Consider the following 27,918-nt stretch of genomic DNA (forward strand, 5'->3'; position numbering starts at 1 on the left):
AACCATCACTGTCACAATTTGAACTTTTACTGTGTTGCAGCTACTCTGCTAGTTCTCTAATCCTGTCATCATTTCCTGACTTCCCAACAAAACTGCCAAGTTCATGTCTTTTTTCCATTTGGCAAGTGAAGGAACTGAAGATTGGAAGGGACTTGCTCAAGGTCACACAGATTGATGGTGATGTATGTGGGATTCTGTATTTGACCTGTCTGAGTCCATTGCCCAGATTCTCTCTCCCAGAGCACAGCAGGAGAGCTTGTGAAAGTAAAATTAGGTGGAGAAGCTGGTTGAATCATTACATAAGAGCTAGGTGTTCTGAGTATCTGAACCAAAGGTATGGAAGCAGGGAGGCCAAAATGGGAGAAGAAGAGAACGGAGGATCCGAATGCTAGCTGGAAGGTAGGGGCTTGTGCATTAATTTTTGCTTGTTCACCTCATAGGCTCCTGTCTCCTTGGCATGAAGGATTTGCTGGAAGCAAGCATTAATACGCGCCTGTGTGCCCACTGGGAGGAGGCCGAGAGAGGTTCTGTCTTCACTAGGAGACAGGCATCAAGGGTACAGTCAAGATAAAGAGAGTTGTCAAGTGTGTTAGGACAGTGGCAGCTGGTGGGAAAGTCTTTAAAGCATTTCTGGATGCACTGGTGGGTTTCTAGAACATCTTTTTTGCTGTTCCAAAGCTGGCTAGACCCCTTTGTTCAATCAGCAAGTATTTATTGAATGCCTTCCTGTACCAGGCATTGTGCTTGGCTCTACATATGTCAAGGGACTAGAGACCTGAGAAAAGGTAGAGGGAGAAATGATAATTTTTAGAAAAATGGCCATTCTGTTGGAGGAAGACAGCAGTTTGCTGTAGGACATTTCATGGAGACTGAGCAGGTAGAAGAACCGTGGTGCCTTTCGGGGGTGCCTCAGAATGGCACCTGCAGATTCACCTTGTCTGAGTGGGTTTGGGCACTGGACAGGAGGATGATGTCATGGACAGTTTTTAGTGGTGCCGTAACAAGTAGGGGTATGTGTTGGAGTGGAAGGTTGGAGGCTAATTGGCTGATCATCCACGAAGATAAAGAATCTCTTTCATAATCAGTCACTTTACTCCAACTTGGGCAGTTGTGGGTTGGGTAGAGGTTCACGTGGACCTCCATGATTGCAATCTCTGACCCTGTCTTCACATGGCCTTCTCCTCTGTTTCTCTGTCTCCCCAATGTGTGTCTTTTATAAAAACATTTCATGGAGACTGAGCAGGTAGAAGAACCGTGGTGCCTTTCGGGGGTGCCTCAGAATGGCACCTGCAGATTCACCTTGTCTGAGTGGGTTTGGGCACTGGACAGGAGGATGACAGGGCACTGGACAGGATCATTGGATTTAAGCACACCTGGATAATCCAGGATGATCTTGTCTCAAGATCCTTACCCTCCTTATATCTGCAAAGACCCTTTTCTCAAATAAGGTCACATTCACAGGTTATGGGATTTGGGCAGATATTTTGGGGGCCGCCATGCAACCCACTACACCAAGTCTTTTGCATACTATGTTCAGAGACACAAATGGACAGAGCTGACCTCATTGGTGAGCCTGTATTTTAGGCTGTTATTGGCTTGCCCTGATAATTCCCTCTCAGCCTTCCTCACCTCTGTGCTTCCACCAGATCTCCTGCATCACAATCTGATGCCTGGGAAGGTGCATTTTTCTGCCTGTGCTGGAGCCTGATGGCTGAGATATGCTCAGTCTAAAGGATTTCCTGAGGGTGGAGCTGCCCTGGGAGTCCAGCTTCCAAGCCACGGTATCTGTCTTGATACTTAGCAATAGGTGAAAATAAATCACCTGCAGAAGGTGACCCCAAATGCCCTCAATAAGCAGTAGCTACTATTATTATTTCTAGATCTTCCACAGTTGGTCTGGGTAGTATAGCCTTTACCAGCTGCTAATTTCTTAAAGGTCCTACTTCCGGGCCACAGTGGCAGCCTCGATAGCTAATTTTTGCTCTAGGATTTCCGATGCAGAAATTACTGCAGATGAAGTAGTTATTGCCATTTGTACTTGTATCCTTCTAGAAAACACGGGTCTCCACTATGGTTTTAATAACCTTGCTTTGAGGTATTGGGCTGGGACCTGTCATGGAGGCCAAAAGTGGAGTAAGGGTGAAACGAGTCTTCAACTGCTGCATAGCTCTGCTCATGGCTGGAATCCAGCAAACTCTTTCTCGTTTGGTGGGCATCATTTAGTTATGGCCTAGGCGTGTTGAAAGAACTGATCGTATCTGATAAGCCTCGGGCACTACTGGGTGACTCTCTTCGGAGGACCTTTCACTAAGAGATGTGGACTCTGATGTAGTTTTATCTTGGAGCAATCCTCGTCATATTTTACTAAATGTGAAAACCCAGTAGCAGACTAATGTTACAGGATGATATTATTTATGCAATGACACAGCTGCATCACGATGCTCTCCATCTTCTACTCTGTTTTTCTCCAGAGCACTTACTTATCCTTATCTATATTCTTAACTTTTATGTATCTTGTTGATTTTTCCCTGTTCCTCTGCATCATGAATGTAAGCTCCATGTCCCAGAACACAGGAGATTCTCAATATATATCGTTTAATGAAGAAAGCAAACCATGATTTTCTGCCCTGACCACTTCATCATGCATAACTTCCATAAGAAGGAAAAGGGATTAATCTGGTTTAGAGCCAGAAGTCCAACTTTTGGCAGCTAAAATCCCTATTACCTCTGCCTGCTGTGTTTGAGAACAAGGAGACCAGTGTGTCTGGGGAAGAAAGCAGTAAGAGACGTGGGTGAAGAAGAATGAGAGTGGATGTTAAGCTTCAGAACTTGCTATATGACTCGATTTTCTGGGGGCCTTTTATTCCAGGGCTGCTGATTCTTAGTCAAGTATATAAACATCTTGACTGGACTGGGCTTAGCCTGGAAATGAGTAGGGGAATTCTGTCTGGGGAGGAACTTTGTTTACTTAATGCCTGCTGTGTTCAGAAACCTGGGATAGGTAACCTTACATTCAATGTTTTACTTAACACTTTAAAAGTATACATTCCTCTCCCATGAATATCCAGTTGATTTACTTCTTCTATTCCCTTATTTCTCTAACCTACAACCACACCTCCTTCAGCTCCTGTTAGTCTTTCAACAAATTAACTCACTCTGTGGCTTTACTTCTTCCCATTCCAACTTAAAATATTCATGGTCTACTGGTCAGGTTCGAGGGTTACGCTGCAGAAATAAGTGACTCCCAAATCTCAAACACCAGCCACCAGACAGCTATATGTTGATCATGGGTGGGCTGTGACCCCTCTCCACATGCATTTCTTTCTGGGTCCTAGGCTGACTGCCCCTCTCTGGAACACTGCCAGAATCATGGCAGAAGGAAAGGGTTGCGTGGCAAACCATACAATGGCTCTTAAAGTTTCTGCTCACCAGGGACACCTGCTACTTGCACTCACATTTCATTGGCAATAGTAAGTCATATGTCTAAACCCGATGTCAGTGAGCTAGGAATAGTATAATCCTCCCCAGGGAGGGACACTTACTGCACGCTATCTTTGCTCTGCACCTGCTCTGCCAAACCCAGAGCCTGAATCCATTCCCCTCCGTGCTTGACGCCAGCTCTTGGATTGCCCCATGTGGTTGAAAGATATGAGGGTAAATGGGATCAAATACATGGTGATGGAAGGAGAACTGACTCTGGGAGGTGAACACATAACATGATATATAGATGATGTATTGCAGAATTGTACACTTGAAACTTATGTAACTTTACTAACCATTGTCACCCCAATAAACTTTAATTTTTAAAAAAAAGAGACAGAAAAAGAAAAAAGAAAAATATGCCCTCCCCAATTGCCCCAGTCACATTCATGCTTATGTTTTCCTCCTTTCCTGAACCTGTACATTGCCCAACAATCTTGTTTTTTTTTTACCCCCTATCAACTCCCTTTGACATTTGTCTGTTATTTCAGGGTTAATCCTCACTACATCCCAGAACTTTCAGTACCTAATGATGATGTGCTTTCTATTTCTTAAAGAACAGAGAGGCCTATAAGTACAAATTCTTCTAAAAATTGTAACCCCCCTCCAATACCTATTTTCCTCTCTCTATTCTCTGTATAGTGTTTATTTATCATCATCGATATATTTAATTTATGTGTTTTACTTTCTCTCTGCTTTCTTTTTCTTCTAAGCTTACCTACACCATATCACCATTCCTTGCCCCCTCTCCTGTCCTAAAGTAAAAGTAATATTTTCTCTCCAAATGCATTGTGTTCTGTCCATTTGGCTGTCCTTCCAACTCTATTCCATTTATTCTTCTTGCTCTCTTAAAAGGGAATGTCTTCCTTTTTATGGCTGTTTCTTCTTGGTCTGTGTACTTTCTCCAGCTATCCTCAGGGACACACTGGGACCCTTCATGTCTCACTGCCATTTCTTGGTAGGACTCCTGCTACCTGGTCTGTCTGCTGAGCAACTTCTAGGGTTGAGACCTGGGAGCTCTCAAGTCACCGTGTGTGGCTCTATCAGTTAATAGCTATCTGGTATTGAGTATATTAACTTATATTCTTGAACCACTTCTTCAACTGTCAAAAGGGAAGAATAGTTATTGTTTTCCATGGTTGGTATACAGAGTAGAAAAACCTTATACAAAATGCATTGCAGGTAGGAGGTACTCAATAAGTGGCTGCTAGTATTATTATTCTAAATATCAGTCTCTATTTAGATATTCTCTGCTCTGTGGGGTCTACTCTGAATCATACTTAGTTGTTTTCTATGTTCCTTACACTCTATTCTTACCTTCTTTAAAGCAATTGTTATTCTAATTCTAGTTAGTCATCCTTCCCAGGAAGTTTTTAATCTTTTAGAGAAGAGACTCTACTTTTTCAGCTTTACCTGTGTTTTCTTATTCCTTTTATATCCACTAGACTTTTTGTATTTAGGACTACCTAATCATTTTGTTGGAAGGGTAGATGGTTCCCAGTTTTATGAAATCTGTGGTTCTACAAAACACATATGTATACAACCCATGTTAATATTCCCCTTTTTGTTTTACTGAGGCTAAGTAACAGATCCTAGAGTGTCAAATCAAATAGTGTCATGATAGACTAATTCTTCCGGAAATTTCAACTTTTGGAATTTTTCATATTATTGCTTAACCTGCTGATTTATTTTTTAATTTTATTTTTTAACAATGATAAATAATATTTATTCAGTGTTTATTATATGGCAGGCACCAACTATTCCACATAGATTACATCATGTAATCCTCACATCAATCCTACAAAGTAAGTACTATTTTTTCTATTGTGGTAAGGACACTTAACATGTGATCTATCCTCTTAACATATTTTTAAGTGTACAAATACAGTACTATTAACTGTAGGCTTAATGTTGAACAGCAAATCTGTAGAACAATAACCAAAAAAACAAATAATTGGATCAAAAAATGGGCAGAGGACCCTAACAAAGACTCCTCCAAAAAAGACACGCCAAATGATCAAGACATACATGAAATGACGTTCAACATCACCAATCATCAGGAAACTACAAACCAAAAACACAATGAGACATTACCTCATCCTGCCAAGATGACCATCCCCCCAAAAACAAAAGATAACAAATGGTGGTGGGGATGTAGAAAAATTGGAACCCTCACACACTGCTGGTAGGATGCAAAATGGTACAGCCACCATGGAAAACAGTAATGGAGCACCCCCCCAAAAAAAAATTAAATATTGAGCCACGACATGATCCAGCCATTCCACTCCTAGGAATCCATTCAAAATAATTGAAATCAGGATCTTAAAGAGATATTTGCACCCCCCCCCCCATGCTAACCAAAGCACCATCCACAATGGCCAAGACAAGGAAACAACCCAAATGTCCATCAGCGGAGAAGTAGACAAAGAAGATGTGGCACAATGGAACACTTTTCAGCCCCAACAAGAAAAGAAAATCCCGCCATCTGAGACAACATGGATGGACCCCAAGTTCATACCATACTAAGTGAAATAAGCCAGTCACAGAAGGAAAAGCACTGCATGCTTCCACCCACATGAGGTATACAAAATATTCAAACTCATAGAAGCAAAGAACAGAACTGTGGCTGCTGAGCAAGGGGAAAATGGAGAGTTGCTGTTCAAGGAGTATAAACTTTCAGTTATGTTATTTTTTATCTCATTTTACAAATGTGAATACTGAGGGACAGAGTGACTAAGTGAATTGCCCAAGGTTACAAGGCTAGTCAAGAGGAGCTTCAGGGGTGGAAACCAGGCAGTCCCACTTTAGACCCTTACTCTTGAAGTCACTTAAAACTTTGGGCTGATGAACTATACAGGGTTGCAGATTGAAAGAGGCCAGACACAATTAATACTGAGAACAGAATATCTAAATACTAGCGAAAACATTTTATATTAAGAATAGAGAATTTTACAAAAAAGGCAGAAAGAAAAAAATACCTAAAATTAAGAAAAGTAATATAACTTTTACAATGTTACTTTTACAATGTTAAATACCAGAAAATCGTGGAAAAGCATATGTATAGTTTTAAAGGGCAAAAGTTTGAACCCAAGAATCTAATAATCTGTCAAGCTGTATGTTATATGTATAGACAAAAGAAAATTTCACGAGTTCATACAAGAACTCACAAGGTATATATCCTTCTAAAAATATGAAAGACATACATAAATAAACCAAGAGATGCAACACAATGAAGAACTTAAAAATGTATGGGTCAGAAATTAAAAGGAATGACATAAATTACATATAGGCTTAAATGCAGAAATAAGTATAAGCAGTTGTAAATATGTCCAGGAAATAAAATTAAAATGTGACCATGTTTCCCCAAAAATACAACCTGCCGGACAATCACCTTTAATGTGTCTTTTGGAGCAAAAATTAATATAAGACCAGGTCTTATTTTACTATAATATAAGACCAGGTATAATATAATATAATATAATATCCAGTCTTATTTTACTACAAGACCGGGTATAATATAGTATAGTATAATATAATATAATGTAATATAATGTAATATAATACCCGGTCTTATATTAATTTTTGCTCCAAAAGAGGCATTAGAGTTGATTGTTCAGCTAGGTCTTATTTTCGGGAAAACATGGTATAAATCAGTTTTATAGAAAGTGTGCATAAGTCATGTTTCAAAGAAAATGTAATAAAAATAAACTGATAGGCTCAAAAACAAAAATTGACCTCCATATAAAAATCGCACCCCAGAATAACTCAGACACATGAAAAATAAAAGGGCAAGCAAGCTGCAGGGGAATAGAGGCCAATTTAACATGAAAGGTACCCATGAGTTTTTAATCAACAGAACCATGGTCTTTTACTTAGCTTGATTTCATTCTTCTTGCTATGTCTGTAAAAAATTTAAAAAGAAAATCCTTTACCATTTAATTTCCTTTTCTTCATTGAAAATTTTTTTTTTCATCTGAACCGCATTACTAGCAAACTTCTCTTCTATCTTCTCTGTCTTTCTCTGGCTCTTTCCACTCTCTAGCTCCTGGCCCATCCTTGAAAGGGCATGCCTGAAAGTTTTATTTCCAAGTTTCTTTTTAATCAAATGTATTTTCTCTCTTGAAAAAATGTATTTACGCTCACAGCTTCACCTTCTATTCAGGTGGCTCCCGTTCCATAATTTTTTCCTGCACTTTTACTCCCATCTTTTCTGCTTGATCCATCCCTGACCGGCTCAATGCAGCTGGATCATCTGGCATCAGATCAAAGCAGCTGTGGCCACCCAATACCTGCCTCAGGTCTTCCTCATGGCACTGTTGACCTGTGCAAGGGAATCTTGGCCCCATCCTTCCATCTGCCTCCAGACTCCTTTCAGCATCAAGTGTTATATATTCCTTAGTTTGATGAACCTGTAACTTTGGGCAAGAGATAAGTTTCTGGCCTTAACCTGCTGATGTAAACGTAGGCATCACAGGGAATTTCTATGAAATTAGAAGAGAAATAGGGGACATAGAACTATTTCAGGAAGTCCTATTTCAGAAGTCCTATTTCAAATCGCATTTCAACACCTGATTAAAAAAAAAAAGCATCATTAAAAATTAAACAGCCGGGAAACAGAATCATAGGCTGCTGAGAAGTCCTGCCGCTAACATTTGTGGGACAGGGCTAAAGTTCAAATGGAGGCTCAAGCTCCATTTTGTCCTACTCTGACTCTATCCTGTACCTTGAGAGCTCACCCATACAGAATGATATCCTGAATTCCACCCTAAATAGACAGGTTCGTGGCCAGTGGAAAGCTCAAGTGTGGGCCCAGGTCAAGAGCTCTGGCTATTGTGATCCAAAGGTGGCTCTACTGCTGAAAACCCATTTCGTGTTTAGAACGTGCTAACCGTGTGGCCTGCTCTAGAAGCATTTTTTATTTTGGGGGGTGAGATGAGGTACGCTTATAAACTAGTTGGAGCTCTAATTCAGTGTTATCTAACGTGCGCGTCATGGGCTCCTGGTAGATTTGGAGTTTTTGACAGGTGTTGGCAAATCTGAATGGTTTTTATAGCATTTTCTATAAACTTAATAAATATGTCTTACTCGTCAACAAATGTTAAGTTTACCAAAGTATATTGGGTTGAATAAAATGCAACTTTAAGTTGTTATTAACACCTGTGAAGCTTTTTATTATGTACATCTTTTTAATCAGTGAATACCAAAGGATAGCTACCATCATATAGTCTAATTACTATATATTTCTTAATTCTAGAAAATGGATCTACCTAACCAAAAATTAAAAAATACATTGAGAAAAACCAATTTAGTTGATATTTAAAAGAACTTTAAAGTTATTTTATTTATTTATTTTTTAAAGTTATTTTATTTGACTTTATTTTAATTAATGCTCTCAGTGCTGAACAAGTGCAATCTTGTGTTGTCAATTACCAGATGGCCTAAAGGTGTGACTTGGCAGAAGATTTTATGCTGAGTCCTCAGTGACTCAGGTCAAAGAATTTTGAGTGTTCCAAGGCTGCTTTTAGAGTGAGGTTTTAATGTGGAGTTGGGATAAGATGTGGGAAAATAGGCCAACATAATTTAGTTTTCATGTGTGTCTAATAATTATGAGAGGCCATGAATAATCTTCCACTGTAGTTACTTCTACCGCATCCTCAGTTGTATCTTAGATCAATGTATTGGCGGGTAGGATTCTGATGGGATGCAGATGGCATATTCCTGGAGGGACTAATTACAGAAGCATGGGCAGGATTTACGTAAAGCAAAGCGTTTGGTACCCAAAGGCTAGGACTGCAGGGGCAGAGGAGACAGCAGCTTCTAGAATCTGAAGGGAAGGAGAGGGCCAGGTGACAGGAGCTGTGGACTTGGGAATTTTGTCGTAAGGGAATCAGGGGAAGAAATACCCTGAAATTTCTCCCTCCCACCCTCTGCGTCTCCTCGAAATGACTCCCTTTGGACATTTCCACTGGAAGAGGAGACCAAGAGTGCCAGGGAACAAAGTGAGGTGGAGAAGGATGGGGAATGACTCTAGAAGGACAAGTGGAAGACATCCAGCACAACGAACCACATTCGGTAACATCTCAAGTATCTGTCTTCCAGTACATAGACAGGGTGGTAAAGGAAATGAATATGAATCACACAGACTATGATTCAGTTCTTTATGATGTGATTCAAACGGTGTATGTTTGGCTAAATCCCTCAACTTCTCTGAGTCTTATCTTTACATTTGTACAATGTGGATAGAAGACCTACTTTTCCAGGTTCTCAGGTTTAAAAGATATTACGCAGATGAGTTTGTAGTAAAGTCTGCTTGATGCTGAAAACTTTAGGTCAATAAAGAACCTCAGAACATAGTCATCTATCATCTTTGTTCTTGCCTGTCAGCTACTAAGTGCTCACGGGCATGTTCTGGGGAATTTATATTCTTGGCAATTTTTGCACTAGTTAGGAATGTATTATACAGGGATATCAAACCTATACAAAAATTGACTGTAGTCTGATCTTAATATGTCTTGCACGTGTAATTTTACTATTTCTCAATTTATTTTGGTGCTGAGGTGACAAAATACAAATCTATATAAGTGTTATAAAGTCATAGTACTTTTTTTTTTAAATCATGGTGGTATACTTTCTCTATCTGCAGAGGGGATACTGCAATCAATTTGGTGATTTCCCTAAGAACAAAGTACAGAGTACCCCCTAATTGTCAGAACTGCAGGTAAGCTAACCATAGGTGTCAATGCAGCATTTGGCCTGACTTCTGAGGCTATCCTTCAGCAAGAGCCCTAACGCTTTAACCAGCTGGAAGCAGAGCAGATCCTCCTTGCTCCACCCTCTCCCTCGCCCCGCCCGGTCCCTCCCCGTCCTGCAGGGCCACTCCACGCCCCTGCGCCCGCTGGTTGGTCCTCGTCTGCATGATGAAACTTCCCGCACGCATTACAGGAGCTAGGCGGGTATAAAGTGAGAGGAGGCGCTCCGCGCGCCCCGCCCTCCTGCAGTCCTGCCCGGCTCCACGCCACCCGCTCACCGGCTCACCCGATCGGCTCGTGCCCAGGTAAACTGGGCCGCGGCGCCTAGCCGAGCGCCCTCTCCGCGTGCTTCGGGGCTGCCCCGGGAGGGGGAGGAGGGTGCGCTGCAGACTGTAGGGCAGATGCCGATCCCCGCTCTTGCAGATGCTGTGGCTCCTGCCGGGGTAAGGGGGCGGGGCCAATTGTCGTGCATCAGGGAGCCAGCTGGAGAAGACCTCAGTGCTGGTCCCGGGAGGATGGGATCCAGGGAACCGAAGAGGGGAAGTTGGCCGCTTCGGAGAAAAGGCGGCGGCGGCCCACGTTGGCCCCTGTAAATTTTATTATTTTTTATTATGTTGTGTCGAAGCCTGTGGAAATTTTCGCTATCCCGAGGCCTTGCGTTGGACGGGCGGGAGGGTGCACGTGGCCAGGGTGCAGGTGGGAATCCTGGGGCGACTCAGTAGCTTGGTCTTGGTCCAGGAGGGAGGGTCTCCCGGGTTTTGGGTCTCAGCCTCAGGGTCGGTACTTACCCCCTCACCTCTGGTTCCCCCCTTCCCCACCTTTAGCTAGACACCCCCCCACCCCGCTTTGTAGATTGCAAGACTAGTGACTCGCTGAGCAAACTGTCAAAAGAGATAAGTAGAGGGCAACAGGCGATGTGGTACAGAAAAAGTCAAAAGAACTGGGACACCATTTCTCAGTGGATATCTGTTCCACAGGGCTCGCTTCAGATTAATGTTACTGTTTTGAATAAAGCTCCAGTTTTCGGCCCAGGGGCCTACATTATTTCTTTCCTGTCTGTTGCCCTGGGTGCTTGATTAATAATTTTAAAGCACCACGAACTTTTTTTTCCATTGATTGATCGCATTGCTGTAAGGTTAATTAGAAGTAACTTGAGTCTTGAACCAGACCAGGAGTTGGTTGCTGAGATATTAATGTAAAAATAAAGTGATATGAAGTTTAACTAGTTGGTAAGTAGAATAGACACTAAATGCACTGACACAACACTGTCCAATTCTGTAGTGGCTAGCCACATGTGACTATTGAGAACTTGAAATGCTGGCTAGTATGATGTGAGATGTGCTGTAAGTGTAAAATATACCACATGTTGATGATTTAATAGAGAAAAGCAATGTAAAATATCTTGTCAATAATTTTTCAGACTGGTCACATGCTGAAATGATACTGTTTTTGGTACATTGTGCTAAAATATATTTTAAATTAATTTCACCTTTTTTCTCTTTTTTAGTGGGGCTAGTATATTAAAACTAAAAATGTGGCTCACATGTCTGTTGGACAGCCCTGCTCTAGACATTTATGAGGAAATTACTGGGGAAATGACTGGAAACAAGTAGCAGCAGTAGGAAAAAAATCATTGCAAGTAGGACCTTTGCCCTCCGATAAGACTAACTCCAATAAAAATCCTAGGTGATGGTTTTAATTTGCTATTTTGTGCCAGAGAAATTAAGTGTGCTTCACAAACTATTTTCCCCCTCCCCCCCTCCACTGTAGTGGTTAATGTTATCTTTAGTGTGCTTAATGGGATTCACTAAGTAACACCAGGAAGACTTAGGTAAATGGTTCGCTAATGGCCTCAGGAGGTTTTCAAAGCACTTACCCAGCCCGATTTTATTTAGTATGTAAGTTTCAGGTATACATTGGAATTTGACATCAATATACACTACAAAGTGATTATCCCCAAAGTCTAGTTACTATCCATCCCCATATAATTGACCCCCTTCACCCCTTCCCCTCTAGTAACCACTGAGCTGTTCTCTATGTCTGTGAGTTTGTTTTTGTTTTATTTCATTTGTTCATTTTTTTTTAAATTCTTGTTTTGTTTTTTAGATTCCACATGTAAGTGAAATCATATAGTATTTGTCTTTCTCCTTCTGACTGACTTTACTTAGCATTATACCCTCAAGGTCCACCTGTGTTGTTGCACATGGCAAGATTTCATTCTTTTCTATGGTTGAGTAGTATTCCATTATACTGTATAGAGTCAAAGGTAGATAGATGGTTTATCAATAGTTATCTCACTTAAATCTTAGTGAACTTTCCCACTGAAACTTAAAGTAAATATCTCATAGATTATTTGGCCAAGTGTATGGAAGGGACTGCATAGGACATGTGATAATTTATTCCCAAGTTGCTTGAGTTAATACTTTTTTGTTTAATACAATTTTCTATTAATTTGATCTGGTCTCATTGAAAGGCCAAACAAAGCTTTGGTTCATTTAGATACAAATGAAATGCCCTCAGAGGATTGCTCAAAGTAATTGGTACAATTTTTATATATATTTTTTCTTTATAGTTTTTGTCCCAAATTATCTAGGCATTTGCTGCAAATTTTCGTTTTTAAAAAAAAAAACAAAATAATTTCCAAATTAACAGATATTTTGGTGAAATAACTGTTTTGAGCTGGAAGCATCCAAATAAAATAACCCTTTAGTTCACATTGAAATTTTGAAGTTGCGAAGTAGTTAACATTTGTAGGAATTATTTGTTTGCTTCTTGGCCTGCAAGGTTGAATCCAGTAGTTTTTCAGAGATGTTGTCACTGTCTGTCCCACTTACTTTGCTTTCTTATTGACCAAGGAAGCTTTGAAACAAAAATATTTGAGAACATTTTTATTCTTCGGATGTTTTTGATGATAGTCATTTTGTATCTCTGTCAATGTAATTTTTGTTGTTATTCTTATAAAGCCAGGATATCTGCTTTCTTTTTCTCTTTAGAATTTCTTTTATCACATTTGAATAAATCACTTGGGTAAGCTAGAAGTCGTGAAATGCTTAGAAGAGCTGTATATCTTAATATTATACTTAAGCAGTATGTATGATCTTTTATTCTACCCACTATACTCTATGTGCAGTTTGTACAGGTAAACAGAGGACATTAATTGTCAAGGACACTTAAGAGAAAACTGTAGTAATCTGGAAAGCATCTTGGATTTTTGAGGGCTTTTGAGATTCTGGGTGGGAGAAGGTGGGGCTGCATTTCACATGGTTGGAGCCAGCCTACATGTGTATCTGTATCTTGGAAGTAAACCTAGGATGCACAACAGAATGTGGCCTGAACACTGTCAGCTCTAGCTGACCAAATCCTAAGGTGACCTAGGTGAGAGAGATGCAGATGCAGGCTTTGGATGCTAAGCTCCTATTGCTGGCTGCATGTAAAGGTCATCCATCTTTTCTGAATACTTGGGAGTAAATTGAACTATTCTCTTAACTCCCGTGTGCCTACCAACCTAATGGGAAATTGCTGTAGATAAGCTAGTTTGTATTTCAGTCTTTGAAGTGGTTTATGCAAGTTTTTGGAACCAAGATTTAATACAGACTTGGATTGGATGCTGAATATTTATTTGGTCTGCTTTTCTCTCTCTAGAAAGGCCGTAGTTCCGTTGAACCATGTGTGGCATTTGGGCCCTCTTTGGCAGTGACGACTGTCTTTCTGTTCAGTGTCTGAGTGCTATGAAGATTGCACACAGGGGTCCAGATGCATTCCGTTTTGAGAATGTCAATGGATACACCAACTGCTGCTTTGGATTCCACCGGTTGGCGGTGGTGGACCCACTGTTTGGAATGCAGCCAATTCGAGTGAAGAAATATCCTTATTTATGGCTCTGTTACAATGGTGAAATCTACAACCACCAAAAGGTAAAGAAAATGAAATCAGAAGATATCTCATGTGATTAAAACTCACAGCTCATTGATTATAATAATTTTATATAATTTGTATAATGCTTTTTACTTTTCAAACAGCACTTTCCATGTTCATTATCTCATTTGTTCCAGTTTTATAGATAAGGCACTGATGCACAAAGAGGTGAAGTGACTTGGTCACAAAAACAAAACAAAACAAGTAAATGGGGATTGCAATTCAGATTCTTGAACACTTAAGAGTCGTTTTTTTTTCTTATTATGAATTTGAATAGTAATTAGAACTTGTGTTAGGCTCTGTGTTAGGTCCTGGGGATATAATAGTAAATATGAAGGTAGGTCTGCACTCTAAAGGAGCTCATTCTATTAGGGAGCAGACCAAAACGAAAACATTGTACGTGTAATAGGCATTCTGAAAACATAACTATGGAGCTGATGGATATGGGCGATCCAGTTTTAGGAAAGGTGGTTCAGAGAAGGCCGCTTGAGAAATTGACACTTGAGCTAAGATGCAGTGGACAAGGGTCAGCTAGCAAGGCTGGGAAGGGCATTTCATATAGAGGGAATAGGAAGTGGTACACGTGAATCATTAACCAATAAATTATCTGCAAGGTTTAGGCCAGAGTGACAATGACATGGTGGTGGAAGATTGATTTGGGAAGCTGTTGCTTGCTTTGAATGCTTTAGGGTCATTTATTCTTCAGGTACTTAAATGTCCAGAAGGGTCAGCAGAAGACTGTTTCCAAATTCTACCTGCTACTGACAGATCATGCCTGATAGTATCTCAGACAGTAGGGAGAAGCAACCAGGAGGCAGGTGGCTTTATAGTCACCGGAGGCGGCCACAGCCCATTTTTGGACAGTTCTGTGAATGCTTACAGACAGAAGGTTTACAAATTTATAAAGTGAGTGAGATTGTGGAGCATGTTTCATAGGTCATACATGTGCAAACACATAAAATTTTTGAAATTTAAAAACATGTTTTAAAATGTTTAAACTTATCTAGGACGTCCACCTGATTTTGTTTATGTGAACCTCTAATCTGTCTGTTGTCAGCCAAAAATCCTAAGTACAAACAAAGAGAAACACAGCAAGGACTTTTCATCTCACAGTTTGCCAATGGTGATGGAGAGCCCGAGTTCAGGCATAACTTAATCAAACCCTTTCATTATGCAAGAGGTGATAGTGATGGACTCTTTGCTGTTTCTTTTTTTATTTTATTTTTATTTATTTATTTTAATTAAAATTTTTGGGGTGACAGTAATTTGTAAAATTACATAGGTTTCAGGTGTACAATTCTGTAATAACATCATCTATAGCTCATATCGTGTGTTCACCACCCAGAGTGAACCAGGTGAGGTGATGTCTCATTGTGGTTTTTATTTGCATTTCTCTGATGATTAGTGATGTTGAGCATCTTTTCATATGTCTATTGGCCATCTGTATGTCCTCTTTGGAGAAATGTCTGTTCAGGTCCTCTGCCCATTTTTTAATTGGGTTTATTTTTTTGTAGTTGAGTTGTATGATTTCCTTATGTATTTTTGATATTAGCCCTTTATTGGAGGCGTTGTTTGCAAAAATCTTCTCCCGTTTGGTTGGTTGCCTCTTTATTTTGTCAATGGTTGCTTTTGCTATGCAGAAGCTTTTTAGTTTGTTTGCTCTTTGCTGTTTCTTTGGGGTATGTGGACTAACCTCCACTGTCATTTTGTCTATCAGTGAGAAGTAGCTTTAATTCCACTGCAGTGGTGGAAGGACTGGATGTTGTAGTCCTCCCTAGGACCAGCAGCTTTGTTTTGGATCATGTGTTCCTGTTATTGTGATGGAGTTATTTATTTGTCAGGGAATAATGCCAAAGATGTTTGTCATTTTGCTTTCCATTTTGTTAAGTAGATCTTTGAGGCTGAACTGGAAGAACTTCAGCTGATTCTACTATTTTCCCAAACCAAAATTTCACAGTAGCGGAAAACACATTTTTAGTATCATGGCAACTAGGCAACCTATTTGTTTAACTTACATATACCTGGGGGGAAAATATATACACATTTTTTAAGAGCTGTTATCTCTTAAATGTGTATAGATTTTTTGGCACCCTCTGGATATGTAAAGATATTTGTATTACATATACAAATGCTATGGTATATAACATGCACTCGCATCCCTCCACACGTTGCTGCTCTGGTACATTGTGTCTGCATTCTGTTTATCAGAATGCAAGTAAAATTTTCACAGGTTTAGCCTTTTTGTTTTAAAGAATTTGTGAGTTCAAACAAGCTATATTTTTATAATGCCATGATTCGTCTAAATCACTAAAATGCATGAAATGATAATTGAGGACAGAAATATTGAAGTCACTTTGCAATAAAAAATTATTGGCGAATGCACAAGGGCTCTAAAGTGTTTGTTTTTTGTTATTGCTTTCTTAAGCTGCAACGCCATTTTGAATTTGAATATCAGACCAAAGTGGATGGTGAGATAATCCTTCATCTCTATGACAAAGGAGGAATTGAGCAAACAGTTTGCATGTTGGATGGGGTATTTGCATTTATTTTACTGGATACAGCCAATAAGAAAGTATTCCTGGGCCGAGATACCTACGGAGTCAGACCTTTGTTTAAAGCTATGACAGAAGATGGATTTTTGGCCGTGTGTTCAGAAGCTAAAGGTAATGTTAGAATTTTTCTATAGATTTCTATTATTATCCTGCTTTCTTTTATTATTGTTGTCCTGATTTTGTGTTTTCTTCTAGGTCAAATCCCATAGGGGGCAATCCAAAATTTTACAATTGACTATGTAAGTCATGGACCCTCTGAGCTTTGTGTTTTCTTAAACCAAGGAGTTAGACTCTCCTTTTTAGCACTTAAATTCTGTAATCCTTGAAGGATACATCTATAGTAAAGTCATTTAGTTTTTGTTGTGTTGATATGTTTTGCATCGGTTTGATCTCGTATGTATTGGCAAGTTTTCCTCTGTCATATTGTAATGTTAGGGTTGGCCTTGCAGTTATTGCACTGTGGTACCATGCCATAGCTATAGCAAGTATTTATTTAGCATTTTGAAAACAGCTTTATTGATATATAATTCATGTACTGTAATTCATCCATTTAAAGTATACAATTCAGTGGTTTTTAGTATGTTCACATATCTGCCACCAAAGCTTTTGCCAATTTTAGAAAGTTTTTTATCACCTCAGAAAGAAACCCTGTACCCTTTAGCTATCACTTCTAATCCCTCTATATCCATCAACCATTAAACCTCTCTGTGAATTTTCCTATTCAGGACATTTCCTATGAATAGAATCATATATGTGGTCTTTTGTGACTGGCTTCTTTCACTTGGCATGGTTTCAAGGTTTGTCTATCTTGTAGCATGTATCATGACTTACTTTGCTTTTACTTTTTATGGCCGAAAGATACTCCATTATATGGATATACCCCATTTTGTTTATCAATTTGTCAGTTGATGGACATTTGGGTTGTTTCTCTCTTTTGGCTATTGTGAATAGTGCTGTTATAAACATTTACGCACAAGTTTTTGTGTGGGCATATGTTTTCATTTCTCTTGGGTGTATACCTCAGGGTGGACTTGCTGGGTCATATGATAACTCTGTTTAATTGTTTGAGAAACTGCCAGGCTGTTTCCCAAAGTGGCTGCACTATTTTATATTCCTACCAGCAGTATATGAGAGTTTTGGTTTCTCCACATCCTCACAAATATTCTTTGTCTGATTTTTTTATTCTAGCCTTCCTAGTATTATACATGTGAAGCAGTATTTCATTGTAGTTCTGATGTGCATTTCCCTGTCGATAATGATGTCAAACATCTTTTCTTATGTGTGTGCCATTAGTACATTTTCCTGGGAGAAATGTCTGTTTAGTTCCTTTGCCCTTTTTTTTTTTCCCCTGCTGAGGATTATTTAATTCTTTAATATTATAAAAAAATTAACGGACTGCATTTAGAGCAGTTTTAGGTTTCAGAAAAACTGAAAAGAAAGTACAGAGTTCCCATATATTCCTTTCATTATATTCAGCAAGGTTGTAGAATACATGATCAATATGCAAAAATCAATTGTATTTGATTAACACTTGCAGTGAACACTATACATCTAAAAATGAAATTAAGAAAGCAATTTCATTTACACTAGCATCAGAAAGAATAAAATACTTAGAAATAAGTTTAGCAAAAGAAGTGCAAAGCTTGTACTGTGATACTATAAAACATTGTTGAAAGAAATGAGCGAAGATTTAAATAAATAGAAAAACATCACATGATCATGAATCGAAAACTTAACATTATTAAGACGACAGTATTCCCCAAATTGATCTTCACAGTAATGTGACCCCTATCAGAATCCCAAATGACCTCGTTGTAGAAATTGACAAACTGACAAAATTCATGTGGCAATACAGGGACCCAGAATAGCCAAAGCAATCTTGAAAAAAAAGAACAAAGAAGGAAGACTCACACTTCCTGACTTCAAGATTTACTACAAAACAAGGGTGAGCAGGACTGTATAGTACTGGCACAAGGATAGACATACAGACCAGTAGGATAGAATTGAGGGTTCAGAAAGGAACTCATACATCTGGAGTCATCTGATTTTCAACAAGTACCAAGACCATTCAATGGGGAAAGAATAACCTGTTCAACAAGTGATGCTGGGACAACTGGACATACACATTCAAATAAATGAAGTTGGACCTTTTCCTCACAAAAATTAAAATTGATCAAAGACCCAAATGTAAGGGCTAAAACTGTAAAATTCTTAAATGTAAACATAGAGGTAAATCTTCATGACATTGGATTTCACAAGTATTACACCAAAACCACATGCAACAACAAAAAAACAGATAAATTGGACTTCATCCAATTTAAACTTTTTTGTACTTCAAAGGACACCATCAACAAAATGCAAACACAGTCCGCACAATGGAAAAAAATACTTAAACTAATCATATTCAGCACTTTTTCACAGTAAACTTGAGGAAGACATTCATCTTTTATCTTCCCTAGACAGCAATAACGTTCTAAAATCTGGTCTACCTGCCTACTTCATTTTGCTTTAGTCCTTAAATCCTTTCTCACTTAGTTTTTAAGATGTAACATTGGCTGAAGCAAGGATAATGAGATCAATAAAAGGGTCCTTAGGACACTAGTCACATTGTGGGGACTAAGAGATGTCTGAATTGGTCTATTTTCAGGCATTTCTAGTGTGGTCAAATGGCACGGAATAGGTATGTATGTTTAGTATGATTAGGGAAGCCCAGCAAAGAGAACACAAGGGAAAAGCAGACTCCTTACTTCCACTGTCCCCTTTAGGCCTGATAACTTGATACGAAATTCTAATGTTACATTCAATTTACCCTTTGAAATGTCTTGACTTATTTTTCACATCCTTCATAACACTGCCCTTTTCCGGACTGAATGATCTCATCTAGAGAATTGTTACAGGTTTTTGTTTTTTTTTAAGAAAAAAATGTGAGGTATAACTCACATACCACACAGTTACCCTTTTCAAGTATACAGGTCAGTGGTTTTAGTATATTCACAAATTTGTGTCACCATCACCACTTTTATTTTCAGAACATTTCCATCATCCCCAAAAGAAATCTCACACCTGTCATTCCCCTTGCCACCCACCACCTCAGCCCCTAGCAACTGCTAATTTCCTTTTTGTCTCTGTATTTTTATATTCTGGACATTTCAAGTTCATGTTCAAGTTTATCCATGTTGTAGCACGTATCAGTACTTCTTAATTTCTTATAACAGTATAATATTCCATTGTATGGATGTATCCCATTTTGTTTATCATTCATCAGTTGGTCATTTGGGTTGTTTCCATTTTTTGACTGTGAGCTGCTGTGAATATTCATGTACAAGCTTTGTATGAAATACATGCTTTCAGTTTTCTTGCATATGTGAGTATACCCCAGAAGCAGAATTGCTGGATCATATGGGAACTCTATTTGACATTTTTACCAGCAATTTATGAAGGTTCCAATTTCTGTCAACACTTGTAATTTTGTGTCTTTTATTATTACTATTATGTTGGCCATTCTGGTGGTTGAGAAGTGGTATCTCATTGTGGTTGTGATTTGTATTTCCTTTTAGAATAACCTATCAAAAACTCACCTGATCATACTCCTCTCTGCTTAAAACCTTTTAATTATTCCTTATCCCCTACAGAGGTTGTGTGGCTCTCTTAAGCTCTGCTAGCTAGTGATGGGATTTGGGTCTTACCTAGTCTTTGAAGTCAGTGCTACACAGTCGACTCCTGGGTTAACAAACTCAAATTATAAATCATGAGTATTCTGTGTAGAGAGGCTGTTCCTATTTATTTCAAAGATCTTGGTGATGTCAGGTTGGCTACTCCCTGTGAGAACTTGCTGAAGGAATTTACGTTATACTGTTTAACTCACACACCATGTATAATAATTAGTTAAGGGATAAATGCCTAACTTCTTAATATCTGACTTTAAAGTACCAAATAGTAAATCATTTTGCTTGTTAAAGGGCTGGGAGCCACGGCTGTTTCCTTAAAATACCTAAGTGATGACGAAGCAATGATTGCCAGGAGATCATAAAGTTAACAGTTCAAGTCCATTTCTTTGGTTAATAAATGCATCTTGCTTTTCTTTTTGTAGCTGGTTTTATTATAGAAAATAGATTTTCTTGATCAGAAATTCCAACTAGGAAGAAGAAACTGAATACTGGAGATTTTCCTATCACTTTGAATTACTAGAAATCTATAATTTTGCTGTATATTATTACCTCTGTAGTAAGTAGATATAGTAGGGTTTGAGTGATTAATTTTTCCCCCATTTTGCTGATGTAATGGACATATATTAAAAAGAGACTATAAATAGGAATTTAAAGAATATTAACTAATCAAGAAGGTTGCTGTGAAGTGCTATCCTAATTTGAATACTCGTAAAGTTATTTTTTTGGATTTGTAGGTCTTATTAACTTGAAGCACTCCACAGCTCCTTTTTTAAAAGTGGAGCCCTTTCTCCCTGGACACTATGAAGTTTTGGATTTAAAGCCAAATGGCAAAGTTGCATCGGTGGAAATGGTTAAATATCATCACTGCAGAGACGAGCCTCTCCATGCCACCTATGACAGTGTGGAGAAACTGTTTCCAGGTAAGAAAGCAAATGCCCACCCACCTACCCCCCACCTGTTTCTCCCAAAGGAAAATTATACTCTCTCATCACTGGAAGAAGGTAAGTATGAAGATCTAGTACCTATTGAATTTGGAGGTCACACATTGGGATCTGGCAAGCTCCACTGTTGAACAAATGCCATTATGACAGACATAGGTGATTGTGGACCTCATTTTAATAAATAACTCAGTCGAGCTTTTCTGGAGCTGTTTCATTTACTTTATATGTTAATAGGTTTTGAGCTAGAAACTGTGAAGAGCAACCTCCGGATGCTTTTTGACAATGCCATTAAGAAACGTTTGATGACAGACAGAAGGATTGGCTGCCTTTTATCAGGTGAAGTCTGTGACAAAGCCTAACTCTATTTACTTCGTATTTGTTTAAGTTCAATGATGTGTAGCTATCCCTGAGGATTTGACTATAAAGTATGTGCTCTGTGATTTAGTCTTTCTTCGGTCACTGGATGAAAAAGTTTTCTGTAAGCTGCATTTAGTATTTACGATAATGTAGCAATGTAAAGTTACACTATAATTATATTACTGGTTTGAGTGAGTTAGGAAACATTCTTTAGACTTATGTTTAAGAGATTTTTAACCAATTCAAATACTGTTACCATTATCACAGGTTATATGTTAGATTTTTCTTTTGTTGAAGTTGATTTTCAGTTTAGAAAACTTGGGGGTTTTAAATGGTAAAATTCTAATTTTGGTGCTGTGTAATAGGGATGTAAGTCATTTGTCCCCCGCTTATGCAAGCACATGACCAGTGTGCTTCATGTCTTGCTCGCAGGGGGCTTAGATTCCAGTTTGGTGGCTGCCACCCTGTTGAAGCAGCTCAAAGAGGCCCAAGTCCGGTACCCTTTCCAGACATTTGCGATTGGCATGGAAGACAGTCCTGATTTACTGGCTGCTAGAAAGGTAAGATGCTGTCTCTGCCCGTAGTTAAGACAGACTTACTGTTAGAATGAAAATCAAGTCAATAATTGAAGATTCTGCCCTTCTGCTGCTGTATTGATTCAAGTAATTATTTTAAATTAAAGATATTAAAATAGAAAAATGCCTGCTGAATATCAACTATGTTGTACCCTGTATTCTGAGTGCTTTTATCCACTGTGGCCCATGCAAGTCTCACAAAAACCCTATGATAATAATTCTGTCCTTTTGAAAATCAGAGCCTGGTATAGTGGTTAAGACGGCAGGCTTTGGAGCCTGACTACTGCTTTCAAATCCTAGTTCTACAACGCAATTCCTCACTTATGTAATGGGAGGAATAGTATTTACTATGGAATAGTTTTGAGGTAAAAAATGTATAATTCATGTAAAATGCATAGTTTAGAACCCAGCATATAGTAAGTATTTAGTGACTGTTAGCTGTTACTGCTTTTTAAAAATAAAGCACTATGTCTAGGACTGGGCATAGGGGACCTGGTACATACTCAGTATGCAGGATACTTTGTACTTACTCTGGGAAAACTCACATAGAATGGATGAGAAAGAGCTAGAAAGCAGTCCCAAAGTAAGTTGATTAATGCTGAACGAATCCAAAATAACCAAAGAAAATGGGGGTGGAGAGCACTTCATTTAGGAATAGAATCCTGGATATAAAATTAGGCATTGCAAAAGAAAACCAGGGTTAGAGCAGGACCAGGTTGGACTAGAGAGATGAGGCGTATTAGGTAAAATAGGTGTGTGTTTAGGGGGGTGGGTGTGGCATGCTAAATGGCAGCCTCGTGGTTGTTAGGTTGACGTGTTGGAGTGGACGGGGCTGATGGGAGACCTACCCCTTGGTGGCTGAGTGGAGAGTAGTGACGGGGAGGCAAGGGAACCTGACTAGGTGGGGCTTGTATGTGGTGTCCTGGAGAACCATTTCCCCTTATTTTGCCTTTTGTTTTCCACTGTTGTTAATTCATAATGCATTGGAACTACTGTCATGTTTCATTTTCAAGGGCAGTACCTTTCTTTAAATAACAAGTGTGTGGGTATTTCTGTATATAATCAGGTGGCGAATCATATTGGGAGTGAACACCATGAAGTTCTCTTTAACTCTGAGGAGGGGATTCAGGTCCTGGATGAAGTCATATTTTCCTTGGAAACTTATGACATTACAACAGTGCGTGCGTCTGTAGGTACGGTATTTTATGATATCAAAAAATATTTTTAATACTGAAAAAGTGTAAGGTTTAAAAAAATATTATTTCAAGCAACAGTTTAAAAAACAATACTCGAGTGAGTTCAAATAAAATTCCTGTGTCAGCAATTGTTTAAGGCAAGACCATTTAAGAATTCCCCAAATCTCTTTTGAAGTGAGAGGAACAATAAATACATGGTTAAACTTCCGTTTTTTGGTATCACAATTTGTATTTCTCCAGAAAGTGTGTGTGTGTGTGTGTGTGTGTGTGTGTGTGTGTGTGTATAAATATATATATTTTTTGCGGTTGTTTTTTTTTTGGTTTTTCTGTATCCCTTTCCCCAGTTTCTCTATATAAAGTTTCTTGGGCTATATAGGAAAATAGTCTATGTTGTAACTAATTTTCTGTAAAGAATACTCAATTTAGATACACGTTGATAAATATTTCATGGTATAAAATCAGTAATGTTTATTGCCCAGCAAGCAATACTAGTTTTTACCCCGTGGGTACATACCGAGATCAGAAGCGTGCTCTAAATCAGACTGATCCAATGTTGTTGAGCCTCTAATATGCTACTGGCTTAGACGCGCCTCTCTTAAGAGACTCAGAATCTGATAGGACTCCTTTGCAGGGGTGATAATCTCCTCCAAGGGATCAAAAACTGGGGGCAAAAAAATTTTAGGTGTTACAATAGTTTATAGCCCTCCAAAAAGCCACAATACATAAAGAGACATATAGTATATCTGATATTAATATTTCATTAGGGGAGCAAGTAGGAAAAATGTCTAGGAAGTCTCCCTAGGGAGGCAGTAATGGAAAAATGGCTAAGAGCCAATACTGGTTCACAGGACTATAGAGCAGGAATCAATGGTCATCTTCTAATAACTTACATAGTATCTTACCTATATGTGGAATTTGGTGGATAAGGGGCTACTAGGAAAAACGATGAACACAAAACTACCAAAACCCCAGCTCTTATTATTTTTGTATAGTGATACTGGTATGAAAGGTATGAAATTTTTTTAGATATTTGAGTTATTGTTCGGTTTAGCAAAATTTTAAGGTGGATGTTCTTGGTCGAAAAGCATTAAAATTTTCAAACTGGTGTATAAAATTGTGGAATGGTTTTGGACTATTTCATTACAAAAGTGTGACTTTTAGATTATGTGTATGTATACATGGCATGTAGAAAAAAATGTCATTATTTTAGAAACTATATTAATACGGAGTATAGTCTAAGAACAAAATTTGTAATTGTTTCCAAAAGCCAAATAAAAGTATTTTTGATAGAGAGTTATGTTGACCTTGACAATAATTTCTGTCTCTTTTTTAAGGTATGTACTTAATTTCCAAGTACATTCGGAAGAACACAGATAGCGTGGTGATCTTCTCTGGAGAAGGTTCAGATGAACTAACTCAGGGATACATATATTTTCATAAGGTAAGTATTCTCAAATGGACGGATATTGGTGCTGGGTTAAGAAAAGTATGAATTGTTTAACTATTTTCTGTCATCTGTCTTTTCAGTATAGCAGTTAACGTTTTTGAGTATCTTGTGAGGTATATGAAGAAATCTGATAGTGTCAGCTTTGTGTTTCTTTTGAGGAGAAAGAAGTCTTAGTAGTGTCAGATAATCTGTCTTTAAAACTAGTTAAGCAAGACACTCGTGTTCCTCATGCTTCTTAATCCCCTGTGATATCATGGTTATTGCACAGTGTGTCCATTTTTTTTGTTCTTTAGTGTGAGGGAAGACATGTTTCAGACAGCATTTACTCCATTCCCTAAACTTGGCTTAGCTTTTTTGTCTTACCCACCTTTAGCGTTGGAGTATGTGTAAAAGTAAGAAATAAAAACTGTTTGATGTATCCAAAGCAAATCTGTTGGTGTATTTGTAACTTTCAGCTATTTGTTTATAAAATAGGCTCCTTCTCCTGAAAAAGCCGGGGAAGAGAGTGAGAGGCTTCTGAAGGAACTCTATTTGTTTGATGTTCTCCGAGCAGATCGAACTACTGCTGCCCATGGGTAACTCAGTGTTTTAAAAAGCGACCATAAAAACAACCTCAAAAAACAAAAAGCTCGAGGGCCAATTTTCTTTTTTTCTTTCCCGTTGGCTACATGTTGCAAGATAGGACTTTTATAGAGAAAATGAAGCTTGTCTCTTAACTTAAGCCCCAAAGGAGTCAGGCTACATTCAAAGTGCTGTTGAGGGAATGGTGAGAGGACTTCTACAGGTTGTTTTAGACCAAATTTCCATCTTTAAAGCATAGCGACATCCTGCTCACATCTGAACAACCGAGAGGGAAGCCAGTTACTGCTCTTTTTAATAAGTCTTTTTAAGAGAAGTAAAGATGACACACCTCCGTGTAACAGTTGTTGACAGCCTGCCATGCCTGTTTGATGCGATTATAAAAACCAGGTTTCTTTGGTATCATTTTTGGTTGGCTGAAGATTTTACGTTTCAGCTGGTTGTATTGGAGAGTTGAAGACTCTTCCTGTACAAGATAAACGATCAACATTAAATGTTTCAGTTGCTTCTACCAACTCACACTTAAATTGGAAAACAATAAAATGCTGGTTGGGGAATGAACTGAATCTGTGATTATGCTCCTTTCTGCTTGTCCTAATCAGACTTACCAGGATTTAGGAAACATGATGTGTCCTGTGATGAAACACTGTGGAACATTGGTTTATACTGAATCTTGAATGTAAATTAGTAATCAGTTGAGTAAAACTTTTTGAATTATTAGTACAGCTTTTAATACGATGAAATGGTCTCGCCTAGAAAAAACTTTGAGTTGTAAAGGTCAAGGGAAAGGAGAGGATATTCTTAGTGATCAGGTAACTCATGATTCTCTCTCCGCTTTTTGATAGGCATTTAGTTGTTCACAGAAGGGAAAGGAAAAATAATTATCCTCAGACAGTTTGTTTCACTCCCTAGATAATGCATATATTGAAGGAAGGTTTTTATATTCATGCATTAGTATAGGGCAATCAGTTAGGAGGTCTATAAAAATGACAAAATTTTAACATTAGTTAGAGGCTGGTTGAATTGCTAGGAAATGAAGTCAAAATCTAAACTGACAAGCACTAAATACCCATTTTGATTTTCTTTTCCCCTTTAAGCCTGGAATTGAGGGTCCCGTTTCTAGATCATCGATTTTGTTCCTATTACTTGTCTCTGCCACCAGACCTGAGAATTCCCAAGGTAGGTAAATCAACTGAAGATAAAAAACTTGTCCATTGGTTATATTTGGAACTTTTACTGATGCTCCTTTTGTTTTCCTGTCAGAATGGAATAGAAAAACATCTCCTGAGAGAGACATTTGAAGACTCCAATCTGTTACCTAAAGAGATTCTCTGGCGACCCAAAGAAGCCTTCAGTGATGGCATAACCTCAGTTAAGAATTCCTGGTTTAGAATATTACAGGACTATATTGAACATCAGGTATAATGTCTTTAAAAACATTTTCTAGAATAGGACAATTTGGATGCAGAGTTATAAATAATCACTGTTCATTTTGTACTTAGTTTAAATGTTTTGTGTCTGTAAGAGAGCTTTCCTTTTTTATAAGAACTTTATAAGAATTAAGTGGCTTACAGGATAACAAAGTAGCATCTAGTGTTAAAAGAGAGAGGAGACTTAACCAATCATCACTGACCTTCATGTAACGCACTTTTGGCACATGCTGGGTGCCAGACATTATTAGGCATAAATGAATAAAACACTTAGAGCTTCCACGGATTAGAAATGTGTGTATGAATGTTCTTTAAAAGTCACTGCAGCTACGTATATTATGGCATTTTAATATATTCTAAGTGCTGGGTGATTCAAAGGGTCTCTGGCACAATTTATAGTCAAGACTTTTCATATCGTTTTGTTTGGTTTTGTGAAGCCAGATTAAATACAAGTATTTCCACGGCTTTTGAAAAACCATTTTGCTTTTATACTCTTATTTTTACAGGTTAGTGATGCAATGATGGCGACTGCAGCCGAAAAATTTCCCTTCAATACACCTAAAACTAAAGAAGGCTATTACTACCGCCAAATCTTTGAACGCCATTACCCAGGCCGAGCGGACTGGCTGACCCATTACTGGATGCCCAGGTGGATCAATGCCACCGACCCTTCTGCCCGCACTCTGACTCATTACAAGTCAGCCACCAAAGCATAGGCACTCTCTAAGCTGTAGAGTGAAAGTAAATGTGTCTTCTTATTGTAAACGGTAGGGGCCTTGGGGGCAGGAAGGGGAGCGTCAAACCTCAACCATGCAGGCTTGCTTGGAGGTGAAAAGAAATAAAAGTCCTAAATCTGAAACATTGATATCATTGTTTATATACATACAGCCCCTTCATTAGAGGGGTCTAGAAAACTGAGCAGCTTTTACTGTGTCACAGTAAAGTAGAAGTGAGCTAGGAAAGTGGGAAATAGTCTGATTTCGAGAACTCACAGCACTCTCCTGGCAGAGCAGCTTTAGAGGACTTAGG

The 27,918-nt window shown here is 38.6% G+C and overlaps 1 protein-coding gene and 1 long non-coding RNA gene across 3 annotated transcripts in view; both read left to right on the forward strand.

Annotated features, from left to right (window-relative positions):
* The window catches only part of LOC117012258 (uncharacterized), a 116,785-nt gene extending 106,587 nt beyond the window's left edge, over positions 1-10,198 (forward strand). The window contains exons 5-6 of one of the 2 annotated variants that reach the window (XR_004421145.1): positions 5,231-5,285; positions 10,124-10,198. This is a non-coding gene — a long non-coding RNA (uncharacterized LOC117012258). The remainder of the gene's footprint in view (positions 1-5,230; positions 5,286-10,123) is intronic. The other variant, XR_004421146.1, reaches the window with a different exon arrangement.
* Positions 10,199-10,378: 180 nt separating this feature from the next.
* ASNS (asparagine synthetase (glutamine-hydrolyzing)) lies at positions 10,379-27,748 on the forward strand. Its single transcript, XM_033088295.1, has 12 exons — positions 10,379-10,534; positions 13,872-14,143; positions 16,570-16,807; positions 21,099-21,284; positions 21,540-21,641; positions 22,095-22,222; positions 23,304-23,430; positions 24,768-24,874; positions 25,355-25,455; positions 26,557-26,638; positions 26,723-26,878; positions 27,396-27,748. The coding sequence occupies exons 2-12, from the start codon at positions 13,895-13,897 to the stop codon at positions 27,603-27,605; spliced, it is 1,686 nt and encodes a 561-aa protein (XP_032944186.1). The 5' UTR covers positions 10,379-10,534; positions 13,872-13,894; the 3' UTR covers positions 27,606-27,748.
* Positions 27,749-27,918: the final 170 nt, after the last annotated feature.

The sequence above is a fragment of the Rhinolophus ferrumequinum genome, chromosome 20 (assembly GCF_004115265.2).
Source record: "Rhinolophus ferrumequinum isolate MPI-CBG mRhiFer1 chromosome 20, mRhiFer1_v1.p, whole genome shotgun sequence".
Classification (NCBI taxonomy): domain Eukaryota; kingdom Metazoa; phylum Chordata; class Mammalia; order Chiroptera; family Rhinolophidae; genus Rhinolophus; species Rhinolophus ferrumequinum.

Excerpts from the sequence above, each read along its gene's own strand:
- ASNS (XM_033088295.1), top strand. The coding sequence starts at position 13,895 with ATGTGTGGCATTTGGGCCCTCTTTGGCAGTGACGACTGTCTTTCTGTT. Across the intron at positions 21,642-22,094 it reads GATTGGCTGCCTTTTATCAG|GGGGCTTAGATTCCAGTTTG; the intron begins GTGAAGTCTGTG and ends TCTTGCTCGCAG. Across the intron at positions 26,879-27,395 it reads AGGACTATATTGAACATCAG|GTTAGTGATGCAATGATGGC; the intron begins GTATAATGTCTT and ends TTATTTTTACAG.